The 23208-nt window shown below is 40.6% G+C and overlaps 2 protein-coding genes across 5 annotated transcripts in view; one reads left to right on the top strand and one right to left on the bottom strand.

The window, feature by feature from the left end:
* Positions 1-7428, top strand: part of PIGF (phosphatidylinositol glycan anchor biosynthesis class F) — a 21105-nt gene extending 13677 nt beyond the window's left edge. For 2 of the 3 annotated variants that reach the window (XM_053974643.1, XM_053974642.1), the window contains exon 6: positions 5154-5525. In XM_053974643.1, the coding sequence (XP_053830618.1) occupies positions 5154-5267 (114 nt within the window). In that variant the 3' untranslated portion in view covers positions 5268-5525. Of the gene's footprint in view, positions 1-5153; positions 5526-6627 lie in introns of those variants that run through there. The other variant, XM_053974644.1, reaches the window with a different exon arrangement.
* On the bottom strand, positions 797-23208 carry RHOQ (ras homolog family member Q). Of its 2 annotated transcripts, none has more exons than XM_053974646.1 (5): positions 23017-23208; positions 22803-22861; positions 7434-7598; positions 6596-6691; positions 797-5862 (listed from the first exon to the last, which is right to left on the bottom strand). In XM_053974646.1, exons 1-5 carry the CDS (start codon positions 23156-23158, stop codon positions 5707-5709), a joined length of 618 nt encoding a protein of 205 aa, XP_053830621.1. In that variant the 5' UTR covers positions 23159-23208; the 3' UTR covers positions 797-5706. The 2 variants fall into 2 exon arrangements, with proteins under 2 accessions (XP_053830621.1, XP_053830622.1); XM_053974647.1 differs by having other exon boundaries at positions 7434-7531.

Genomic DNA, 23208 nt, shown 5'->3' with positions numbered 1-23208 from the left:
TGGGGTTTTTTTGTAGCATAATTTTGATCTGTAGTACCTGTTGCTAGTGGTAAAAAGTGAATTTGAAACAATATTCTGCTTACAGTGTTATCATTAGGTAGAAGTAAAATTGCTATATTCCTACTTCATAGTCGATACGGCAAGCATAATAGGTAGTGCTGATATAGCTCACCTGAGTTGACTGACTGCCATGTAATTTGGCCAATATGACTGTAAATATTAGCCTTAGATACCTCCTAGACATTTGTAGCCTGAAAAATAATCCAGAGAATCTTGAGTACAGTTCTTGGTGCTTACTCAATTAAGTAAATGGGACTATAAACTTTCATTCTGCTTTGGTTCTTAACACAGCTCAGAGTTGCCTTCTTGTATTTGTTTTTGAGTCTACTGCCTTCTGTGAAAGTTCTGTTATAAGAGAAGTTCCTTAATATGAGAAGGGATAATATACAGTTGGAGTTGTTTTAAACAGAGGTAGAAGCTTGTTCCACTTTAATGTGGTTATCATTGTTTATTTAATAATATGTTTTCTCAATGTAAACCTTAATGCTGAGATCAAAGGCTGTTATGCTTGCTATAACTTTAGAACACAAATCCATGAAACCAACTTTTAGTTACAAATGCCAGCCTGAAAAAAAACCTCACACTTTCTTCTTGGTGTGTGCTTGTCAACACACACATTCTGTACAACGTGATAAGACACTTGTAGTTAACATGTGCATGCAACCAAAATAGATTAAAGGCATGTACTGAAGTTTTTAAGACAGTACAGACGAGACAATCAGCAATTTAAGGCATGTTAGAAACAGGGAGGGAACATAATTGTGCTCATTTATTCAATTTTAAAATGAAACAAAAATTATTACATAGCCTTCTGATTGACAGTCAGAAATAAGTCTTTTGAAACGGTAAGCATACAAAAAATTGTATTTAGGAATATGAGAAAAACACTCTTAAATTTACTGAAAAGTAAATACACTAGATTGCCCCACTCTGTTTGCATTTGTATAATGAAAGTTCCAGCAGGCGGCTGCTTACTTCATAATATCTTTAAAAACTTTGTGTTGCTCCTCTGGTCTATAAGAATCTGGCCCTTATGTCCTTATCAATGTCTATGTAATTCCTTTGCATGGGATGCAACACTTGTAATAGATGACAAAACTGTCATGCAGTCAGAATTTTGGTTTAGTTAGTTACATGCACAGTCCAGCAGAGCTAGATACCTTGCTGGGATCCTGCAACATGCTCTGCTTTCCATGCAATATGCTAAGCATTCTGACATCATAGAATCTTAGGTGTTCTAAAGAGCACTGAGGAAAACTAGCTCATTTGTGTCCTGAAACGTTGGCAATTCCTATTTTGAGTCATTATTCTTAAAATTAGTTCTAATATATACTAAAATCTTTGCAGTTCTGCAGTGCCTATTTAGCTAGCCTAAAGAAATTCCTGCGGAGTCCTAACACTGCTGCCAGATGAAAAGGCAAAAAGAAAATTTAAATGAATAGCAGAAATCAGAATAATTTTGCATAAAACACTGGCTCATGCTCTGTCCATTAAAATGCATTTTTTGTTCTTGTTAAAATTTGTTTTTGTCAAGCTGCTGTTCAGGTTCCTAGTAATCATCTACAGGTTGTTAAAATTGTCCTTTTCATCATGCATTTGATATGTAAACTGATTCTTCTTGTGTTAGGCTGTGAGAATGGTAGTTGATGTGTCCCAGCTGCTGAGACAGATAAGGCATTTCATGACAGTTTCATGAAAAATGTTCTGTTCTATCTCCTGCGCTCCCCACACTTTTCTCTCCTTATCGGCCTTTTTTCCCCTCAACAAAAGTGCAGCTAGGCCATGTGGCCTAACATCTTATTCCCCTGCTGTTGACCCAGCCCAGACATGACATCAGTACTAGGGCAGGATATGTCAGCCTCCTCAAGGCAGAAGGGAGCATGGTGTAGGAGGAACTGAGCTGAAAAGTTCTCAGGGGATGAGAGGGGTGTATTACAAGTCGCATGTTTTAAGCAAGCAGAATGGAATCTCTTGAAACAGATATTTGCTGCTTAGATTTTTCTCACTTACATGCAGTTCATACCAAGTCAAGGACTTTAAACCAAGTTTGAGATAATATGAAAAAGAGGGCAAAAGCAGGCCAGTTGAATAAGTCAAAGTAATTTAAAATGGTCCAGAAGAAAGTGATTGGGTCTCAGAAAAATGAGGCCAGCAGCTAATACAAAATAAAGCAACCCACTTCCACAGAAAGAAACAACCCATTTTGTAGACAGTCAAAAGCATGTGAAAGTAGTGTTATTTTAGTGCAGCTGATGTGCTTAAGAACCATATCTTAATCTGTCTTTGATAACTTGCTGCTTTAGATATATTGATGGGTGCCTCAGGTTATATGTAGCCTAAAAGCCATCAGTCAAGAATAAAATGTGCAAAACTGGTACTGTTATCTGTTTGTTGTTAGGGGGTTTTGCCCAGTCATGAGGGTTAGAGAAAATGGCAGAAGGACAGCAACACTCTTAAGTCCAGGCTTTTAACTGCTGTGTTTAGGGAGTTTTCAAAAGGCGAAACTGCCCTCATTCTTACTGTGCTGCTTGGACAGCCCGAAGTAGTTCTAAGTGCCCGGCCCAGCACCCGTCTGTTCTGTGCCACTAGAAGGGATGAGGTGGTGTCTCTTTCTGTCTTATTCATAGATGGGGAGATGGCATGTTTTATGTTTTCTTCCCTTTGTTCCCTGTCTTTTCCACCTGCCATTTGTGAGTGTTCAGAGGTCAGAGATTCAACTGTTAAGAGAGAGAGCCTGAAACTTAAGTAAGGTAACACTGACTTTTAAAAACCAAAGCAAAAATTGAAGGTTTTAGAAGACAGACAGAGGCATAATTAATATTAAAAGTTACATCGCTATTGAAAAAACACGTCCCGAGTTGCAGTTCAGTCAGGTGAAAGAGGCTACAACAATCATCAGAGATCTTTTTAATCATACCAATAATCACCCACTATACACAAAATAGCACAATATACAGGGTCATTGGGTCATCAGAGATACTTGCTCTGTAGCTAGGGGAATATGATCAATTCAGAGTCCATCATATACCATAGTCTGGAAAGCAAATAGGCAACTACAAATTCACCTAATGTAGGTAAAAATTTAATGAAGGATTGATCATTGATCACTCAGCAAATTTGATGTAAAAGCACCACCGAGTTAAGAAGCCTTTGTCCATAGTTTTGTGGATATTAGAGTGGTATTTGACTTCATCAATGGATAAAAAATGTGACTTGTAGTCCATCTGAATGTTACTGAGTGAGTGGAAGGGTTTCAGGAACTTTTTTATTGTTTTGTCCTTTAGATGTGTGTAATATGCAAAATGCTATAAATAATTACATTTCCATTAAAAGTTGAAAAGATCCACCTGAAGTGCAAGTTTAGCCAAGGCCACAAACTTATGTGAGTTTCAAATACATGTAGTACTTACCATGCCAAAGCCTCTCAAGGCTTTTTCTAGATGATCTACAGTACACAGTAAATGAATGAAAACAAGCAAATCTTTGGCTTGTGAGGCAACTGCTGAAATACTCAGCAACAAAAACCAGCAGAGACAGAATGTATGAAAGTGAAAGAATGAAACAAGGTCAATAAAGAGTACCTAAGGCACCTTGTTTAATAATCATCTTTGCTACACTCCTTAAGACCTCCAAATAACATAAATCTGTAAATGCTAAGGAATGTGAAGATGAAACAACTGAGGAGATTGTAGATGAAAGAGCAGAGGACAAAATACATTACTCTTATTCATAGTTAAAATTCCCATGATCAAAGGTTGTGAATATTCTTTTAAGTTATAATGAAGTAAAGAGAAGAATCAGAGCTAGGAAAATGAATGAAAGGAGGAACCAGTACCGTTAAGAGTAAGTTAATTTGATATTCATGAATTGCAAGTCAAAGTGAAGTAGAAAAGAAGGCTGGAGATTGGGATATTTCCTCTATTGTCTAGTGTATTTCTCAGTCTCAAGTGAGACTATCCGGGGGGGGGGGGGGGGGGGCGGCATATCCCCCTTAATTTAAAAAACAAAAGAATATGATAGTCCAGTCCGTAATTGCTTTAGGAATATGCACTGTACAGCAGGAACTGCAAAACTGTCTTTGCAAAAAAAAAAAAAAAAAAAAGCAAAGAAGAATTTTAAAGAGGCCTGGGAATTCTGTTTATTCTAAAATAAATAAATAAATTACCACCTTAGTTGAGACTTTCATCAAATGCAGTATGTAGTTTGGACTGGTACTTTGGACTGGTAATATAAGCTACATCTGATGTAGTTTGGATTGGTACTTTGGACTGGTATATAAGCTACGTCTGATGACAAACTGGTTAAGTCTTGATTTGGCCACTCCTCCCTGCAAATCAATACCAACTAAAAAAAAAAAAAAAAAAGGCAGGGAAGAATGCCATTACTACTCTGGCTTATTACAAGATGGTTTGTTAAAGTGAGTCAGATATATTGAGTTGGCTTCCTTTTCTTATACTAGAAAATAGAGCATATAATTAAAGCTCTCTTTGACATAACTGGTTTACTACAAATTTGATGACCTGGGTGCAAGATGTTCAGTCAGCTTCCAAATTTGTGTTCCCTCCCTACTGCTAGCTAAAGGGAAATTTATCCTTTTACATACTTCTCAGGGAAAAAAAAAAGCCAACAAACCTCTATCCATTTCAGTCTCTGGCCTTATTTGAATACTAGTTCCTCTATACACACCTAAAAGTTTCAAAACACCATGAGAGATTGAAAGGAGAAATTGCTGAGAAATCTGTAGGTATCCAAATATGTGCAGCAGAGTAGGAAGTTAGGTCAGCTGAATGCTTCAGGGGGTATAAATACTTCTGAGGCGTTTTTTTCCCACATAGTTTTTGGACTATCAAACTAAAGTCTGCAATAGCCAGAAGCCTGCTTACATTTTAATGCATATTAATTATAAACTGTACAACAGCATTTAGTGCTCATGAAGATGATTGTTACACTTTTGGCGTTTTTAGGAAAGCACATCAAGCTTTAAAATAGAATAAGACTGCTGTCTTTCAGTACCTAGACTTTGTGCTCATGAAGTACAAAAAACCACAGGTATTTTCCTCATTGTCTGCTTTTACCTTACATTCTCCCCTCAGGTATGGCCCATTTCCTGTTCCCTTGGAGCTACCTTTGGCTATATGGCTGGTCTGATTATTGCACCTCTGTGGATACACTGGAACCGGAAGCAGCTTACATACAAAAGCAGATAACTGGAGCAAAAAGAGACAAGGTATTTCTTTGTGCAGATTCCATACAGACTGTGCAAAAGTTGGGGTTTTTTAAGATATATATATATATAGTCAAAGCAGAAGACTGTCCAAATTCAGTTAAGAGTATTTCAGGCCAAGCATCTCCACTCAGTAAAATCACATAGATGCCATTTCAGCATGGTGCAGTTTTTGCTTCCTCTAGACTGTGTAACCCTGAGAGATTGTACCTTCCAGTCTGAATAAAATATTTGTAACAGATATGGTGGCTTCTTATTACAAGTTCGTTGAGTTTGATTTTATTCCTCTGGATTTCACTGGTTGTAGAAGGCAGAAATGTAGGTTTAACTTTCAAACCTGGAACAAATTCACTATGTACTTAATGCATTGTATTTAAAATCAGTAGAATTTCACAGTAAGCCTGGCCATTGTCAAACGTTTCTCACGTGATCAAACAGCAGTTTATGCATCTTGAGCCTATTCTCTTCTTCACTGTGTGTTTCTTTGGAGTTAGAATGGCTATAATAGCTTCATCAAAAACAGTCTTCAGTCCTTTCTGTGTTAAAGCTGAACACTCCACATAACAGTAGGCTCCTATCTGTCAAGAAAATAAGTTAATTCAATAGCAGTATGTCTCAGCTGTTCAATTCCATCTGGGCACTTCTGCTTCCCCCACCCCCTTACCCCCCATAGCAACATTAAAATGTTTGGCTGCAATCTAAAAAAGTTATCTGAATGTGTACCCCCCGTAGGAGAAAATAAGATCTGGAAGGTATTTAAGTTGATTGGTTTCTATGAGAAACAAAAAAGTTCTTTAGATTGGCAGTAGAGGTAAGATATGGTTGATAATTAAAGAGCAAAAAATAATTAGATTACTCATTTGTGTTTCAAAAATAAAGGCTCTGTAAGTGTCCTGATAAGCATTATCTACACAGTAGTTACAGTGGTAGTATAACATTCTCAAATAATGACTAAAAGATGCTTCCAACATTTTGCTTGAGCAGGAGAGGTCCCTTCCAACCTCTGTTTAAAACCAGTCTGTGGATTTTAATTATCTTTGAGTAATATTTATGTAGCTTGTATAACTTTTATAAGTGTCTACACTGAAAATTAGAACTACTACTGACAAGAAAATGTAATTACATACGTCTGCTTGTTACCTATATTCGTTAATTTTAAATGTTGTTAACTGGAAAGCAGTCATAAGATTTCATATGTGGACTGCTAAAAGATATGCAAAAAGTGGTAAATGAAGACAAAGTCAAGTAGAAATAGGGGTGTTTTGTTGTTGTTCTTTGTTACTTGGTCTCATTTAGGTGTATCCAGTTTACCTCTTTTGCTAACTTCTGTCCTTGCTCCACAGATACGGGCTTCTCTTTCATATCATTCAGTCTTGCCAAAGTTTTTGGGTCATCACGGAGATCAATCTAGCAAGAAAGATTGAAGTCATGCTGGAATACTTTATCTAAACAAAAGTCAGCAGGCAATATGATACCCTCTTTTTAAAGGAGAATTATTCAGTGGAATATTATCTCTATAAAAATGGAGTCACGTCATGATTCAGATCGTGGACCCTTCATGATTCAAAAGCCCTAAATTTAAGCTGTGAGCCTTTAATTCAGAAGGAAGAAGCATTTATTCTGTAATTCAGCACTTCAATTAGATGTGATCATCTTAGAATACCAAATGCAGTGGCAGAAAGATTAACCCAAAGGTAACACCAACGTGTGGGTCACTTAATAAATGAAGTCCAGTCCACTACCCACAAGAAGCAAGAGGAAATTGTCTTGCTTCTCCCCTTTTCCTTTGTTTCAGCAAATATTGCATGTGACTAATAGTTGTAAACCCAAGTAATTCCAGTAACATGGGCATGAGCAGACAATTTTATTCAGTAAGTCCCATGACTTTCTAGAAAGTCAAATGGGAGACATGCAGCCCATCTTGCCAGCCACCGTGTTTAAAATGGATATAAGTTTTTTTAACAAAATGGAGATAGCTCATTGGAAGGCAACACATATCTGTGTTTTTCTGCCACCTGTAAGGGTTGTTCCTTCAAAGGCAGGAGGAGGTGCTGCTCAGGTCCTGTTGGGCCTCAACTTCCAGCCCAAAGAAAAGGCACTGTACAATAATCCTAATTGTTTAAATAAAGTAGAACAGAACCAAATATACCTGTGTTCCTACTAGTAAAAAGGGAACATTAGGTGCATATTCCTTCAACTCCGGTACCCATTCTTCCTTCACATTTTGAAATGAAGCAGGGTTTACCACTGAGAAGCAGATAAGGAAGACATCGGTCATAGGGTAAGATAAAGGTCTCAGACGATCATAGTCTTCCTAAGGAAGAAAAATTCTGTTATCTGCAATATTAAATTGTTGCCTGTATTTTAACAGTTATATTCAGAAACTGCATTTGTATTTCATGAAGGTTATTGAGGCCAACTTCCTGAATGTTTAAAACTATTCCAGGTTAGTTAGTGTCACTGTTAGAGCAAAATCTACATATGAAGATAACTATATGTGAATATAAGTATTTTGAAAAATGTGTTAATACGGATAGAAACTTGCTTCTCTATGAGAATATACAGAAGATTACCATTCAAAAAGTTTTCACTTAAGGAAAAAACCAAAAGGCTTATGGTTCAAACATACTTGCAGATCAAAGATTAGTATTGTAGAGAAATAAGCAGGTGTGCCTGCTGTAGAGTCATTCAGGTTATACAACGCTAGACTAGATTAAGGCTGTTTGATGCACTTAAATGTTCTATTTTGGATCATACACAGAGGTGATATTTAAAGCCCTCCTTAGAATTTTCTTTGTTTCTTAGAAACCTTACAGTCCTGTTCCTAGTGTTCAGGGCAGTAGGAAGGATCAGAAGGGACCTCCTTTGTCTAGACTGTGCTTTCTATTAGCAAGCCCAGCAAAGGATCAGATGGAACAGAAATTCAGGATCAAGAACACTATCAGCAGAATATTAATGCCTCTCTTTGTTTGTTGGGTGTGTTGGGAAGAGTTAGTGTGAAAAGATGATTTAGGACATTTAGAGCCCCAGCATTTAAAGCCAGCAGTCCTACTGCCAGGGCATACAATACTGTGGCGAGACAAGTACCTAGGAGCATTGCCCCCCTGTAAATCAGAGTTCTCTCTAGCAAGGGAGAAAGTGGATTTTTGCTGACATCCGGAGGGAACATGCCTCAGCTTCTCTCTGCAAGGCTTCCTTTGGTCTTTGGCAGTGAACCAATGCCTTATCATTCCTGCTATAGAATTTTGGTGGTTTTTGCAACATAGATAACTAAGACTGAGGCCAGGCATTGCAGAGGCACTAACAAATGCTGGATTTATACCTTCCACAGTAAACACCAATTTATTAGGGCTGCTGCAGCAGTTTCCCTCTTTCCTATGTAAACCGCCCATATTAATTAAGTTTCACAAATATTGCAATGATTTGTTCACTAAACAGAGACAGAAATGTAATTCAAGTCCATGTTTGAAATGAGACAGAAAATTAAATTCCTGTTTCCTTGGCAACAGCCACATTACCAGAGTATTAACCTGTAGTCACACCCTCAAAAACACCCTTCATTGATTCATTAGGTTTTAAACATGGTCTCTAGAATTTCAGAAAAACTGTGAGAACTTCCTCAGAACAGTTTCTGCTTGGCTCATCTTTCCATTTGGAAGTCAACAGCTGTGGGAAGAGAGCTGTTATTCTCATGAACTGGAGGAAAGACAAGCATTGACAGAAATTCTGCAGTAGGAAGGAGGTGATCATTCCTTGTCATACTCTTGTGCCATTCTGAGTGTCTGCTCTAGTTTTGTAAACAGGCTTGTCAATTAGCTAGAGAATACTTAATTGTTGACATGGATTCCCAATTTCACAACCACAGTAACTGACACCACTTCGAAGCTACAACATTTGACAGGCCTTTTCCCTGTCTGTGTCAGGCTCTTGCCCTGATTCAGAAGAAAGAAACCATGTCTCTTCCAAATCTGTGGGCATTCATCATAGAAAGCAGAAATAACTTCAAAACACCAACACAGGAAGTTGAAACTCTTTTAACATTTAGTTAGTTTTTTTAGGCATGTATTTTACGTTTCATTTCTACTACTGAATGTAGCTGGATCCTGCTTAGGGTTGCACTCTGTTTTCTGGGGTGGAGACTAAAATCCTAAAAGAAGCTTCTCAACTACCAATTACTCTGTTCCCTGGGGTACAAAATCTGCATGAAAGAACACCTAGTGGATCTGTCAGTTGCTCTCAAATTCAGCTCTAGATCATATGTGGGGTATTACTGAATAAGTTGTGTTTTTAAAAAATCTAGTTAAAAGCTGTTATTTGTTCCTACCACCAAAGAGCTGCCCTCCCTATACTCTGTATTTTCTAAAAACCTCGTATCTGCATTAGCATAACTAGAATACTGCCTGCACTAAATGCTGGAATAGAGAAAGCATTTCACTGTCACCAGAAATTACTGTTAGTCCATTAACCTTAAAATAGCTCTTTACTTAATCTATTTCAAATTACGGTTGGACCTTTTATTCATAGCAAATATTAATCATTTTCTTAAAGCTAGTCTCAGGTCTGAACTCCTTTCCTGCTCCTGCATTTGTTTATATGCCTTTTGATTTATATCCTATCCCACTTGCACTGGGCAAGCTGTGGGCAAGTGTAATTAAGAGTTAAATGGACGGCAAGTGCAATGTGATTAGATACATCATGTACCACAGCCAAAGATGTGTGTGGTATTTGCTGCAGTGGCTTCACTGCATTTAAGCTTCCTTAAATTATCAGAGAATTTGGCTATACCCACCAGTCCTGCTGCTTGAAACATGACAGCACTCTCAGGTGCTCCTTTAAACCTTGTCTGTGCTCTGAACATTAGGTGTGCATTGATACTAATAGTGGCAGTAGTTCTAACAAAGCCTCCCATCACATGATTGGACTGGTCCTGAGTCGTCCTGGGAGAACCTCTGCTTAAATTTCGTCAGCATCTAGTAGGCCATCTGTGCTTAAAGACTCCTCCTGCCTCCCAACAGCCCCTCAGAAACAGCAATAAAATCTGTGAACTTTCTCTGATGTATTGGGCTAGCATAACTGCTACAATTGGTAGAAGAATCTAAAATACCAAATTAATTTAGACTGAATATTAGAGAAGTCTGGGAAAATCTTACTGTTTCAACTATAACTTATTTCCTGAATCTAGCATAAGGGAAATAAATGTGATTTATTCTAAAATTAAATGCAATGGCAAAATTGATTATACTAGCCAGTCAACATAAATTCTAATTTGAGTACATGGACATACCACACTATACAGCAATTATAAGTAATTAGACAATCTGACTGGGGGAGGCACTGCATATATATTTAGGCTTTAAAAATATTTAAGGATATGGGTAAGAATATTTTAAGAATGTGAATAAGATGGCCAAGAAAGCCCCCAAGGATTGAAATATTCAGCATAAGTCTCAAAAACTCGACGCTATAATAGTGAAACAGCTCATTCTCCAACATACTCTAGAGGTTAAAAAAAATTGTTTGCTGAAGCAGGTGAATACAGAAAATACGAGGGCTGTAGTAACTTCAAGCAAAATTGAACACAAGAATGTTGACTTAATTAATGTTCTATGGAGCTGTGATCCCTCTAAAAGACATGACACAGCAGGACTGTTCATAATTTCCCTAGTATCCATGTGGAAACCCAGGACAGTGTTTCCTGTGGAAGTCCCAGGACAGCTGCCAGTACACAGTAGACATGAAAAAGGAGATGAGATGAAGGAGCTAAAGACTTGGGTTCTCAACTACAAATGGGGCTTTTGTTTTTGAAGTGGAGAATGGAAATTCAGACTTTAAAATTACCATGTCTTCTTATGGTAGGCTGAAGGTATGTCTAGCATTGCCTTTATCTTGGTTCCTTAAAATCTGTCCTTTAGGTGTCCTTTTCCATGTGCAGTACCTAATAATCTGCCTGAGATTTTCTGCTGCCTTGTATTTGAATACTGTATTTTGGATGATGAAGAGGATTTGCTCTAACATGTCCAAAATCTGGCTATTTCCAGCATTTATCTGTTCAGAAACAGAGGTCTTGGGAAACTTTTTGTATGCAGACTGAAGAATGGTATTGCAATTCCACAGCATTATAATATTCTTCATTTCATGGGTTTGCTCAGACCAAAAGCAGAACACAGTGTCTTGTTTCAAGTCATGCATTTGATTTTGAACTGATACTTTTGACCAGTTCTGTGGATATCAGCTGAGACACAGCTAAACCCACGGAAACTGTATTCCAAATTCTGCCACTGACACAGTATGTAGTCCTGAGGAAATCATTATCCTCTCTCTGTTTGCATCCTCCCATCTGTAGGGGTTTGCTAGCTTAATAATGCATTAGTCTTTGCAAAGCACTCCAAAAGTCTTTGATGTACACAGCTTATGTGCAGTGGAATATTTAAAAAAAGAAATAAACTCAGACAAAATGGAGTATAATAATTTCTGGACAACCTTCTTGACCCACAAAAAGCACTATTTCCTTATATTTATTAGGACGCTGAAGTGAGAGGTGCAGACATACAGAGATTCTGTATGTAGCGACCTTGTAGCTCCCCCGATTTATGGTATCATGCTCCTCCCGGCTCGAGTTGAAGTGATGGATGCAGAGACAGAGGTCCTTACCCCTCTGTCAGTAGTGTGAGACCACAGGCCTCCTGCTCATCTGGAATGGTATTAGGGTCTCTCTGTCCACTTCGGAGAGATGAAAGGCAATTAGTCCTTTGCCGCCAATACCTTCCCATACCTTGACCAAGACCTTTGAGGAAGTCCAGGCCTCTCAGATCTGCCATTGCAAGTCATGAAGACAATGTTAACCTAGATCTGTCTGGTTGATTTTTATTTCCTTTAAGGAAATAGAAGAAACCAAATTCTGATATGTCACTAACATTGATGCAAGGGCCTAAGATGTGTCATGTTTTAATCCACACTCAGTATCTTGTTCTGACAGAACCAAAGTAATGAATTCTTGTTGCTATTGAGTAAGAAAGCGGCAGACTCCAAGAAGGCTGGTTTGCACAACAACCGCTTTAATGTGAAAAACTCTCCTCTTTATAGACTGACTGGACACATTCTACCTGGTTGGCTAATTAACAAAAACACTTTTCTCACAAACAATCCTTGAGAAGAACAGAAAAACAAAGAGTAGAAAAACACCACCTGCAGGTTTTTTACAACAACAAGCTATCATCGTTTCTCTACAACTCCCTAAAAGTCTCACAAGTCTGCTGTGAGAAAACTTACCTCGTTTTCTCGCTCTCTGACCCGACTATCATATCCACAAATTATTTTATGTGTTTTGCAGTTTAGGAATGAAATTTTAACAATGCATTTTCAGTTGTTTTACTGACACATCCTTGATAAACCTATTTCTATTCCAAGTGGTAAAAGTGAGTGGGTGGGAAACAAAATAAAGCTTGCACCACTGGAAGAAAAACTGGAGCTCAAAACCTCTGCATTTGTGATCTCTGTGTTAGCAACCATCTGTTGCTTTCACAGCTTACAACAGCAATCAAAAGGAGAGGTTCTCACTCCCAACCATCTGTTTTTAGAGGGGAAGCCAAAAATAGACATCAGGCAGAGTTGCTAAAGGAATCCAACCTTCATGCAGCAAAGGGTAATCACTACTGCTCAGAGGGGCTCAGTGAGGCAGAGTTTTGCAGAGTAAAATCCCTGGTAAAAGTCTAAGTTTTAACCACTTCATAGTAACAAGAGTCAGAAGTCCTCTCTTATTATAAACTGTCATATTTCAATTTTTAAAATTCATTTCAAAGCTGTCCTTCAAGACTGCATTTTTCAGTTTTCCTCCCTGAAAATAAGTTTCTGTTTCAGAAGGTCCCCTGTAATATTTTGGAAAAGTGAACCATAATGACTGATGTACATCATATGTGGACTTAGTAACAACTCAGAGCTACCTCTGGACACATCTTGCCATCTCCCCCAAATTGTTTGGAATTAAAGGCTGATCTACAGCTTTACCATAAGCACCAGGCAAAGCTTCTCTCTGAAGGTTTTGAAAGCAACTGTATACTCCAAGAGCACACCAGGAAACGGACTTCACTCCGCTGAATCACCCTGTGGTTTCTGATTCTACAAGACGCTTGGTGGGGGAGGAGAGAGAGGGAAGTGGCCTGTACTGCCCCATGCCAAGCACAAATTGCTTCCCTGGCTAAAAAACACTCTTCTAATTTTTCAGTCTGGGCTGTGTAACACTGTAACCCTTTGCAAGGCAGGAGGGTGGAGTGTCCCCCAGGATGCTGGTTTCCTGGCACTGCCACTCACAAGGCACCACTAATGCAGGACCATTTGGCATAAAGCTGCAGTTTGGACTGACAGTGCATTGCCATAAAACATCTGCTTATCCAATTCCATGTCCCAAGCTCTGCTAAGGTGATGACTGCATTTGATTTTTCAGTTGCCTACATCTGTAGCCCCTAGCTTTTGAACATGCAAAACAAGAAAGATGCAGTGATTATTCCCTGGCTGCAGGGGAAAAGTGCACTACAGACCCTGTCTCTTCACAGGCTTCTGAGGATGCAGCTTGCATTGCTAAAGAAAGCAGAATTGTCCTGTTGTGGTTTATTTGCACAGGTTTCACAGAGAGTGCAAAAAGCTGTTGGTTTTGGCCCAGCATCTATTTTTAATTTATAGAAAAGGCTGCAAGTATGCAGAGTAAGTGCTCTTCCATTGTATTCTAAAAATGAAGTAAACTGATCTAAATCCATTTCTGAATTCCTGTGAGGAGGACTGTTCAAAGGACATATGAATTATACATTGAAAAAGCCCACGGTTTGTGAATTACCTTTTTTTATAATAACAAAACTTTCCTCCTGGCATATTTGAGAACTGTGCAGCTGCTTACATGTCTGAAAAGGTTTTCTGGATGGAGAGAAATAACTAGCTGGAAGATGGAGCTTAGTAAGATGGATTTTACATCATTAGAGACAGGAAGGACAGCATATTTTTTTAATTATACACAAAATTGCCTTTAAGTGATCAGATTTGATCCTGTCCTTAATATGGGATTCAGTACTGTCCAAATGCTACATCTTGCCATGTGGTGATGCTAAACTGCTTTCCTAGATGGTCTCAATAGCACACTCCCTTCTCTCCATCACTGTGAGAACTTCAACTTGCTGGTTGGTTTTCTAGAAGTGAAAGTCCCTGAATTTTCTCTATAGGGTTTATTATTTCAGCATCTGTATCAACAGAACATGTATTCAACTGACTGCAGGCACAGTTTCACTTGAACACCTTCACCTAAACCTGTTGTCTACCCACTATGGAGCTCCTAAGAAATGGCAGAGTAGCTGGCATGGACAAACCCTTTCACTCCTTGCCCATAAGAAATCTCAGTCCTGCTGTGCATTTCTTTCTTACTGTCAGTGACTTTATGAACAGCATTCTTTTCACACTGGATTTCCATTTTCCCCAGGAAAGGGATTTACCTTGTTGTGTCTGCAGCCATGAACAATCAGGATTTACCATTCTTTCAGATACAGCAAATTAAAGTTAAACATAAAATGCACTCTGACACAGGAGATCTGGACAGATCCTCTGCAGAACTTGCTCTTTAGAAAGATGGGTTCTCTGACTTTTATTTTTACAGAAGAATATGACCTGTTCTCACAGGCAAACAGCCTACAGGGCAGAGTTGTTTTAGTACAGTTATCCATATAATATCAGATATGTCTTTTAATTTGCTACCTGTATAAAGACTGATCAAACAAGACTGATCAGTTAGGTGTCCCATTCCCTTTCACCTTTTACAAATAAACCCCAAAAGCACATTCTTCAGACCAGTATTGAGGAACACATAGAAGATTACAGCTTTACTGCCTCCTCAAGATTAGTTCCCATCACACAACTTTCTCAGGAGAGTGCCAAGGCCATCATGTGCACCTTTAATTATCACAGTGAAAGTGTTTCTGGAAAGAAAGGAGTTCCTAAGAGTCTTCTGCACCTTGTTTTATATCAAGTCCCATTTGCTAGGGCTAAAAGCTGCCACTGAAAAATGTGATAAAACACTTAGCACATGTTAAGGCAATTGAAAAACTGTAGGCAGTTTTTCTTAAGTGAGGAATTTTTAAGCCATCTCACTCCCTGTGGCTGGCCTATCTGTTGGTCATAACTGAAGATGCATCCCCGGGCACACCTGGCATCCATCCCTTGTTGACTCCAACACCAAATCCCAACTGGAAATCAGACCAACAAGGAAGTAGCATTAAGTCATAATGATGATCTTAAAGCATTTGTGACTACATCTAATTTAGAGCACAAGCTGCCTGAGGTACTCTGAATCTGTGTTTTATTCATGTGAAGCAATATACTCACCTAGGATGCTGACAGATGTTGCTTTGCTCTGGAGAATAATGCTACCACCTGCATTTTTATGTGCACACCAGTAAGTGCCTGGCATAGCAAAGAATTATTGCACACGTGCCACAGCACAGATGCAGCATGTAACAGGATTAAAACAGACTGGGACAGTAACTGTAAAGTGTCAAATGACACAACCTCTTTGGAACTGCTGAAAGTGTCACGTAGCATTCAGACATTTTTCTTAACACAACTCACCCAATCACCAATTCAAAGAAATAGACTGCTTCCAAAACCACAGAACAGAGCAGTAAAAAGGTACAGTTCTTCTCCTCTGTGTCCTTATTTTGCATTTTTTCTCATTAGAGGAGGTGCAATTTTGTTACAAATGCAACTGCTAATTTGGAGGCTTAAAAAAAAAGTCCTGAAGATCTGCCCCAAAGCATCCATTTTTGAGATGTTGAAGTTTATAATTCACAATAGAACTGCAGATTTTGAATCCATGTGCTTTATATTATTTCCTAATTACCAGGTTCCTGGAGTCTCTATAAAGAAGAAGCACATCCTTTTCACGTTTAAATTAAAGATTAATTTCTAGTACCCCACAGAGAAAGGTTGATACGTGAAGATAGATGAAGGCCAAAGATTTAAAGAAAACCCACATACAGCAAAGGGCAAAACCATTTTAATTTCCTAGATTTTTTAGGAAGTGGTGTATGTGGGTAGGAAGAGCTGGCTCATCATTTTGAATACCCAGGACTAACCTGAAAAAAAACCCAAAAAAACCAAACCTTGCTGAAATAGGTTTTGCATCCATTTTCCCCACGTGTTCTTAATAAAGGAATTGTAACAAAGTTTACTGAAATCAGCAGTAGGGTGCCAGCTAACACAGAACTTAGGATCAGACCCTAACACACCCTTTTTACTTTGCAGGTCCGTGCTATGGAGACAGTGCTCTCATCTAATTTTGTTTACTTTCTTTTAAGATGCAGTTTGGAGGCTGAATCAGGAGTTAGGCTATAAATGAAAACTGCATTTTTTTATACTTCTCCTATTTACCAAAATATGTAGAGTTCTTTGCAAAGAAAACAGAATTAAATGGTGAAGTCTAAGTATGGACCTGACAAAAATTCCCAGGGTCTCATATGTTCTCTAGCAGAAAAATTCCAGAGTCATGCTACCTTACCCAGTTGTCCCATTCCATCAGTCCTGCCTCCTGCAGCACAGCTGTAGATTATATGATACTCAGCTGAGTGCAGATGCACACACCATCTTAAAATGAACTGGGCAAGTAAGAGGATACACAATAACAATGTGCTGGAAGAACAGTAACTATTTGAATTCAGTGTTGCCTTTTTAGTTGGTCATGTTTAGCTAGCATGGTAAGATGCCACTGTGCCTCAAAGAAATTAAAAATTCGTAAAATTCAGACAGCACTCTGTCACAAACTAAAGGATATCTGCTGACTCTTAACCTGGGAAAAAAGGGCTTTTTACTTGGCCATGTAATCAGTGTTTAGCAAAGGGTCCATCCTAGGTCAGTAGTCTTCATAAAAATGTGCTTTTAACATACCAAAAATTGAAATTTCAGAGAACCTGTCAAACTTGGTTTGCTTTGTATTCTTTATTTTGGTCTGCCATTAACTTGCTGTTAAAGTGGCAAAGATATTCTGGATCTACTTTTTCAAATGCATCCCTTAGATTTGATTTTAACATAACTCAGTGTCACTATTCAGAAGTACTGTGGGGCTTTTGGCACTCTGAAAATGAAATGTAACTGTCTTGAGTTTCCAACATCTATCTAGTTGATGCTTCTGGGAACTCAGAACACCATCTCCCGTTCCACAACTCCCCATCTGGTGATAACAGTACTTACCTATCCTTCTAGGAAAGCTGCCGTGCTTTCAAAGCATGAGTCACAGCTCATGAAGAGGCGTTTAGATGCAGGCTTTGCACTGACAGTATTATTGTTGCAAGGCCATTTTTAATAACCAATCTGAAGGTATAAGTCCTTTTCCTTTTAAAGAGAAAGCTTTGCTTAAATACTTATCTAGAGAGCTCTAAACAGATATTGTCAGCTCAGGCACTTCACCTCCTCTTACATTGAATAACTTAAATTCCAAAGGGAGAATCGAGGATCTAGGCATGTTTTTATTTTATCTGCATACATCCAGTTGTTAAATCTTTGTGGCTGGCAACATCCTGAGGCATAGAGCAGCTTCAGCAGAGGCTGAGCTATTCATAGGCCAGCACGCTGGGCTGGGAGTGAGCTCATAAACTCACAGCTTCTCAGTGCCAGCTGCCAGCTCGGCTGGGACATGGGAGTGAGGGGAAAATGCATGTGGGAGGAGGGAGGCACGGGGGCGGGGTGAGGGCAGAAAGGGGACAGGATGTTAGTTACTGACATTTCATGTTTAGATCTAGATCTGCCAAAATTATGTTGGAGGTCTTGGTGTTTACACTTCTGCAGTAAAGGGTGGCAGGCTTTGCATTGTGTGAGACTGCTTCACTCCAGGCTGACATTTGGAGCTACGGCTGCCTGGTAGGGGCAACTCAGAAGGAGCAGTGTGCTCTGAGGAGGAACATTTCTATTTTGCAACAGACCAGCAGCTGCCTCTCTTCTCAGTAAGATACTGGAGTGGTACCTAGGGCTAGACCAGAGCCAGCAAGGAGTATAAAGATTACTGCTATTTATTTATAGCAACCACCACAGGTTTGGGAACTATCCATTTTAATATCCACACCTCACACACAGACACCTTCACATTTATAACCATTTGTTTTTACACCTCTCCTTAATGCAGACACTCATCTCCCTAATAACTGAGTTAGCTTTATACACTTCAGCAGCCTGACCAACTTAAACATAAAATTGCTTTAGCATCAGGTCTTCTGTTACAACCAAAAAAATCAGAGATAGCTGTGGCTGCAACCAGTGTGACCATCTGAGCTGAGATGTGCAAAGAAGTGGATTATTCTGTGCTTGTCAATACCATGTTTTATGATACTGTTCTTGGGACAGGTGAGAAGGCACCGAGAGCTTCATTGTATCAGACCCTGTATTAGGATGTTTAGGGCAGAGATATAAAAGCAGAGAGCCAAGGAACACAGTTCACCTCAGCTTTGTCCAACCAGGCCCTGCTAGTATCAACAGTAAGTGATGCCCAGATGCTGGCTTGCTGCCAAATCTGCACCAAACAGCCATGCCGTGCCTCAGCATCTTTCTTCCCAGAGTAACACAAGCAGTACAGGCTCTGCTACTGCAGACTCCCCATCCTTCCTCTAGATACCAACCATCCTTTACAGCAAAGACACAGGAGCAGAGCAAGATTTCCCCCTGTATGTGGTCAGCACACCCTGGGAGAAAGGGACACCATGGATTAAAATCCTACACCAAAAGAAACTGGCAGAAGGATAGACTCCAACTTTCATTTTAAACAACAACCTTGAATATAGAGCAAAATCCCCAAAAGGCAACTCCTGTGTGTCCTACCACTTATTCTGACCACTTGGGATATAGCAACGGGACATGTGCCACCGCTTTGTTAGTGCTTGTAGACATTCCTCCAAAAATGTTAACATCTTGAGAGCTGGCAGTATTACTTCTAATATCTTGGAAGAGCAAAATGATAATCACTTGCCAGCAGTTCAAAACCACTCTGACATGGTGATCTTAACAGACCCCTGATGAAGCCATGGTTCTCTTCCCAAGCCGATATTGCCATGTACCCCTGTTCAATGAAGAGCAGTATTGACACACAGTCTCCCAGAAGAGGCTGCTGCAAAGTCAGAGGCCTCCAAACACCAGTATCACAAACATTTCATGTTTAAACTTCAGTGCATTGATGTGTCTTCAGTGTAGGTGGGTTCCACAGTTCTCATCTTCCAGGGAAACCAAGACCTGCTCTAAACCCACCCAGTACATGCAGCAAGGCTAAAAGGAGCTGCTAGCTCCACCTCTGGGAGGAATTGCTGAAGGAATGGCACCCAATTCCCACCCGCCTCCCTGATATCAGAGGCTGCCTCCACAGCTGCAAACCCAAATGGGCTCTCAGAGCCTCCACAGCCCAGCAGCTGTAGTGGCTATTCTCTGCTGAACCAGGGCCTCTGTATTTTCAGCCAGAGAAAAGCCTTCTTGAACTCACAAACTCACACACACTCAAAGGCCTGTGTGTAAACTGAACTTTTGTGAACCACTAGTGGCATTTTTCCTTGCTATATATATTACCAGGGAAAAAATGAGATTTTAATAGATTTATTTTCAACCTACTTTAAACTCATGAAGATATGAGGCCTTATGTCATCGTTATAGCTACTACACGTGATCCTGTGTGTGTTGTGAGGAAGCAAGCTGGAAATGAGTACTGGATGAAATCAAAAGCTTGCAACTCCTCTGCCAAAGCAAAGTCTGTCACAAGTTGCTAAATACATAACCACACAAGTTAAAGAGACCCACACACTGATAAGCCAGTATTTCAGGGTGAGAGCCTGCTGTGCACCAGCGATGAATCAAAATCTTATCTTTAATCTTTCTTCTGCTATGGGCTTTCTGCATGGATAGTTAAGTCACTATTTGAACTTTCATTAACCCTCTTCACCCCTCTTCCCCCTGAACTGAGATCTGTAGAAATCTGTACCTATTTACTTTGTCCAGGGCTGGAAGTATAAACATGCTGATGATTGTGAACTGCTTAGATACCAGAGTGATCACACACAGCCAAGTTTTATAAAACTATACTATCGGGCCAGTATTTTACAGTAAAATTATTTGGGGGTGATAGAATTAGAGACAAAAGCACTGATGTGTGCTGGCGTAGAAATCCCAGCTTTGGGCAGCAATGTATCCAATCCATATGTAAGTCTGTGGAAGCAGCAGCCATGTACCAGGTACAGCATGCTGTTTCCCCAACACAGAGAAGACATCATCAACTCATGTCTTCTCTTTACTATATATATATATTTAAGCTTTAATGTAAGTTTTCTATTATTGTGTAGCTTTGGGAAGACAGGCTTGTCAGCTGCTCTGACAAAGCAGCTTTTAACTAAATGAAGTTGCTGGGCTGGCATCTTGATACAGACTCCCTTCTTTAGTTGTATCGGATGTTGGGATGGGGCTCCTGTGGGCAGTCTCTGACATGCACCAATTCCCCAAACATGCTCAAGTGGGATGGGGGTAGTAGTAAAGATTTTATTAATACCACAGATCTGACTAAAAGGGGACTTTTGCCAAGACCAGATACATCTGTAAAGGTAGCCTCATTAAAACACTCTGTGAACTGAGGGTCCTTTGAATCAGGCCAACAAGATCTATTTCTAGGTGCCTCAAAAACTGCCCTGGAATTCAAAATGAGGATTTCAGCTTCTCAGAAATTGAAAAAAAAATCTCTATATACAGCTTCACACGGAAAAGTTTTTCTTAGTGTAACAGGAACACCTTCATTTGCTGTTTGTTGTAAACTGGCCAGTTTACCCTACTGACTTTTGAGGAGGCCAAAGGTCACCTGTGTTTGCAGTCAGCACATTCAGGCAGAGTGGGGTACCACAAAGCCACCTTAGTTAAGGTTACACAGAGCTAACAACATGTACATTAATAGCAACAAGCCCAGAACAAGCAGTTTGAGACAGCATCCCCAAATAAACCGTGCATATGTACAGCAGTGCTAGGCTCACTTTCACACTTTCCAGTGCTCATTATAAAAAAAAAAAAAATTAGTTGCACACTAACCAAATGCTTTGTCTGAGCACTAGATCCTCACTTTGCAACCTACTTAAGCAACATTTTAAAGCTGTGTTCTGAACTAATTACTATTCAAAAATAGTAATATTCTGCTATGATAGCAATAAGAAATGCACTTAGCTGGCATAAATTTGACTAGCTTGTGTTTATATCAGGGAGATGACAAGCATGAAGTCAGTTTTTGTGGGAAGAGTCATCCTTCAGGGTATCAGCTTTCTGGAAATGGCGCTGTTTCCTACAATTCTCAGGGAATTAATTTTTTTACTGATTTCAGGCCTAACAAATATATAAGACTGGTAAAATGCTGATTGCCTAACTCAAGGCTACATACAGATCTGAAAAGGTACACTAATTCAGGCAGCAGTTGTTCAATTAAGTATAGGAACAACATGGTTAAAAATTACAGCTTTAATCTATGCAACTTCAGTGAGATTGTCTTACGAGTTGCTCTTTACAACAAGGAAGCATGTCTGAGGTCATGTGAGACTAAAGCACATGCTTGTTCACACTGCAAGAAGAAGTTTAATATAGGGAATACACGACTTTACAGAAACCCATGCTGCATTTCCGTATATGCTCTGCACCTCCTTCAGAGATGCCTGCACCTCCTGGGGTCAGGCTCTTCACAAACTGTTTCAAATAAGGGATCCCCAGAAAGTACTCTAACCCTGGAGACCATGCAAGTTAAGCTAAGGAAGAGATTATTTGAATCATGGAGCCCTTTAGAAACCACTAGACCAGTGACCCCTCCAAACATCCAGTATTTTATCCATCATTAAAGTTACTTAAGAGCCATGCTGACATCACAGCATCTTTCACAACTGGTAGTAATGATCTTAACCAAACGAATCACTTGAGTTGTCTGGGACAGCAAAAGAAACCCAGGTTATCTCAAAGGCAGTGGCTAAGAATTACATGTTATTATTTTCCACCTTTAGTTCGAACAACTCTTTGTAGCTATTTGAGTGCTGTAAACCACAACCAAGGCAAGCTGCGGCAGCCTGGCTCTCCATCCGACCCGAGGCGGCTGAGGCAGCGTGTGCCCTCTGTGCTGAACGGGGCACATTTCTTCACCTGAAGGCCGGCGAGAGAGTCGGAACCCCGGAGAAGGGGGATCTGGCCAGTGGCCATGCCTGGCCCGGAGCACTGCCCCGCAGGCGCCGGGCATCCCCCCACCCCAGCGCCGGGCGATGCCGTGGCGCCTCGGCCCCAGCGCCGCTAAAAATAAAGCCCGTCTCCGCCTGCCCGCCCTCGGGAATCGAGGTTGGATCGATGGTTTTCTTTTAAAGCCGGATTTTATCAATCGTCCCCCCACCCCCACCAACCCGCCTCTGAACCGCCCAGCCCGGACCACAGCCCTGCGAATAACTTCAGCGCCGGGATCGCCGGCGGGCGGGGGGACGGGGCCGAGGATCCGCGGGCAGCGCTCGGCACTCACCTGGCCGGCGGTGTCGTACAGCCCCAGCAGGTACTGCTTGCCCCCGACGGTAACGCTGACTGCGAGGGGAGAGAAACACGGCGGGTGAGGGGGGGCAAGCCCGGCCGACCCCTCTGCCGGCCCCCCGGCAGGGCCAGGCCAGGGGATGGAGGGAGGAGGGAGGGGAGAAAGCGGCTGCCGCTCCCAGCGGTAGCGGGACCCCCCGCCCGCTCACCTGCGTAGTGGTCGAAGACGGTGGGCACGTACTCCTCGGGGAAGGCGTCGTTGGCGTAGCTCATCAGCAGGCACGTCTTGCCCACGGCGCCGTCCCCCACCACCACGCACTTCAGCATGACCGCCGCGCTGCCATGGGCCATGGCCGGAGCCCGCCCTCATGGCCCCGCGGGCGCGCCCCGCCGAGCCGGGC

The sequence above is a fragment of the Vidua macroura genome, chromosome 3 (assembly GCF_024509145.1).
Source record: "Vidua macroura isolate BioBank_ID:100142 chromosome 3, ASM2450914v1, whole genome shotgun sequence".
Lineage (NCBI taxonomy): Eukaryota > Metazoa > Chordata > Aves > Passeriformes > Viduidae > Vidua > Vidua macroura.
This window is presented reverse-complemented; position numbering and strand designations above follow the sequence as displayed.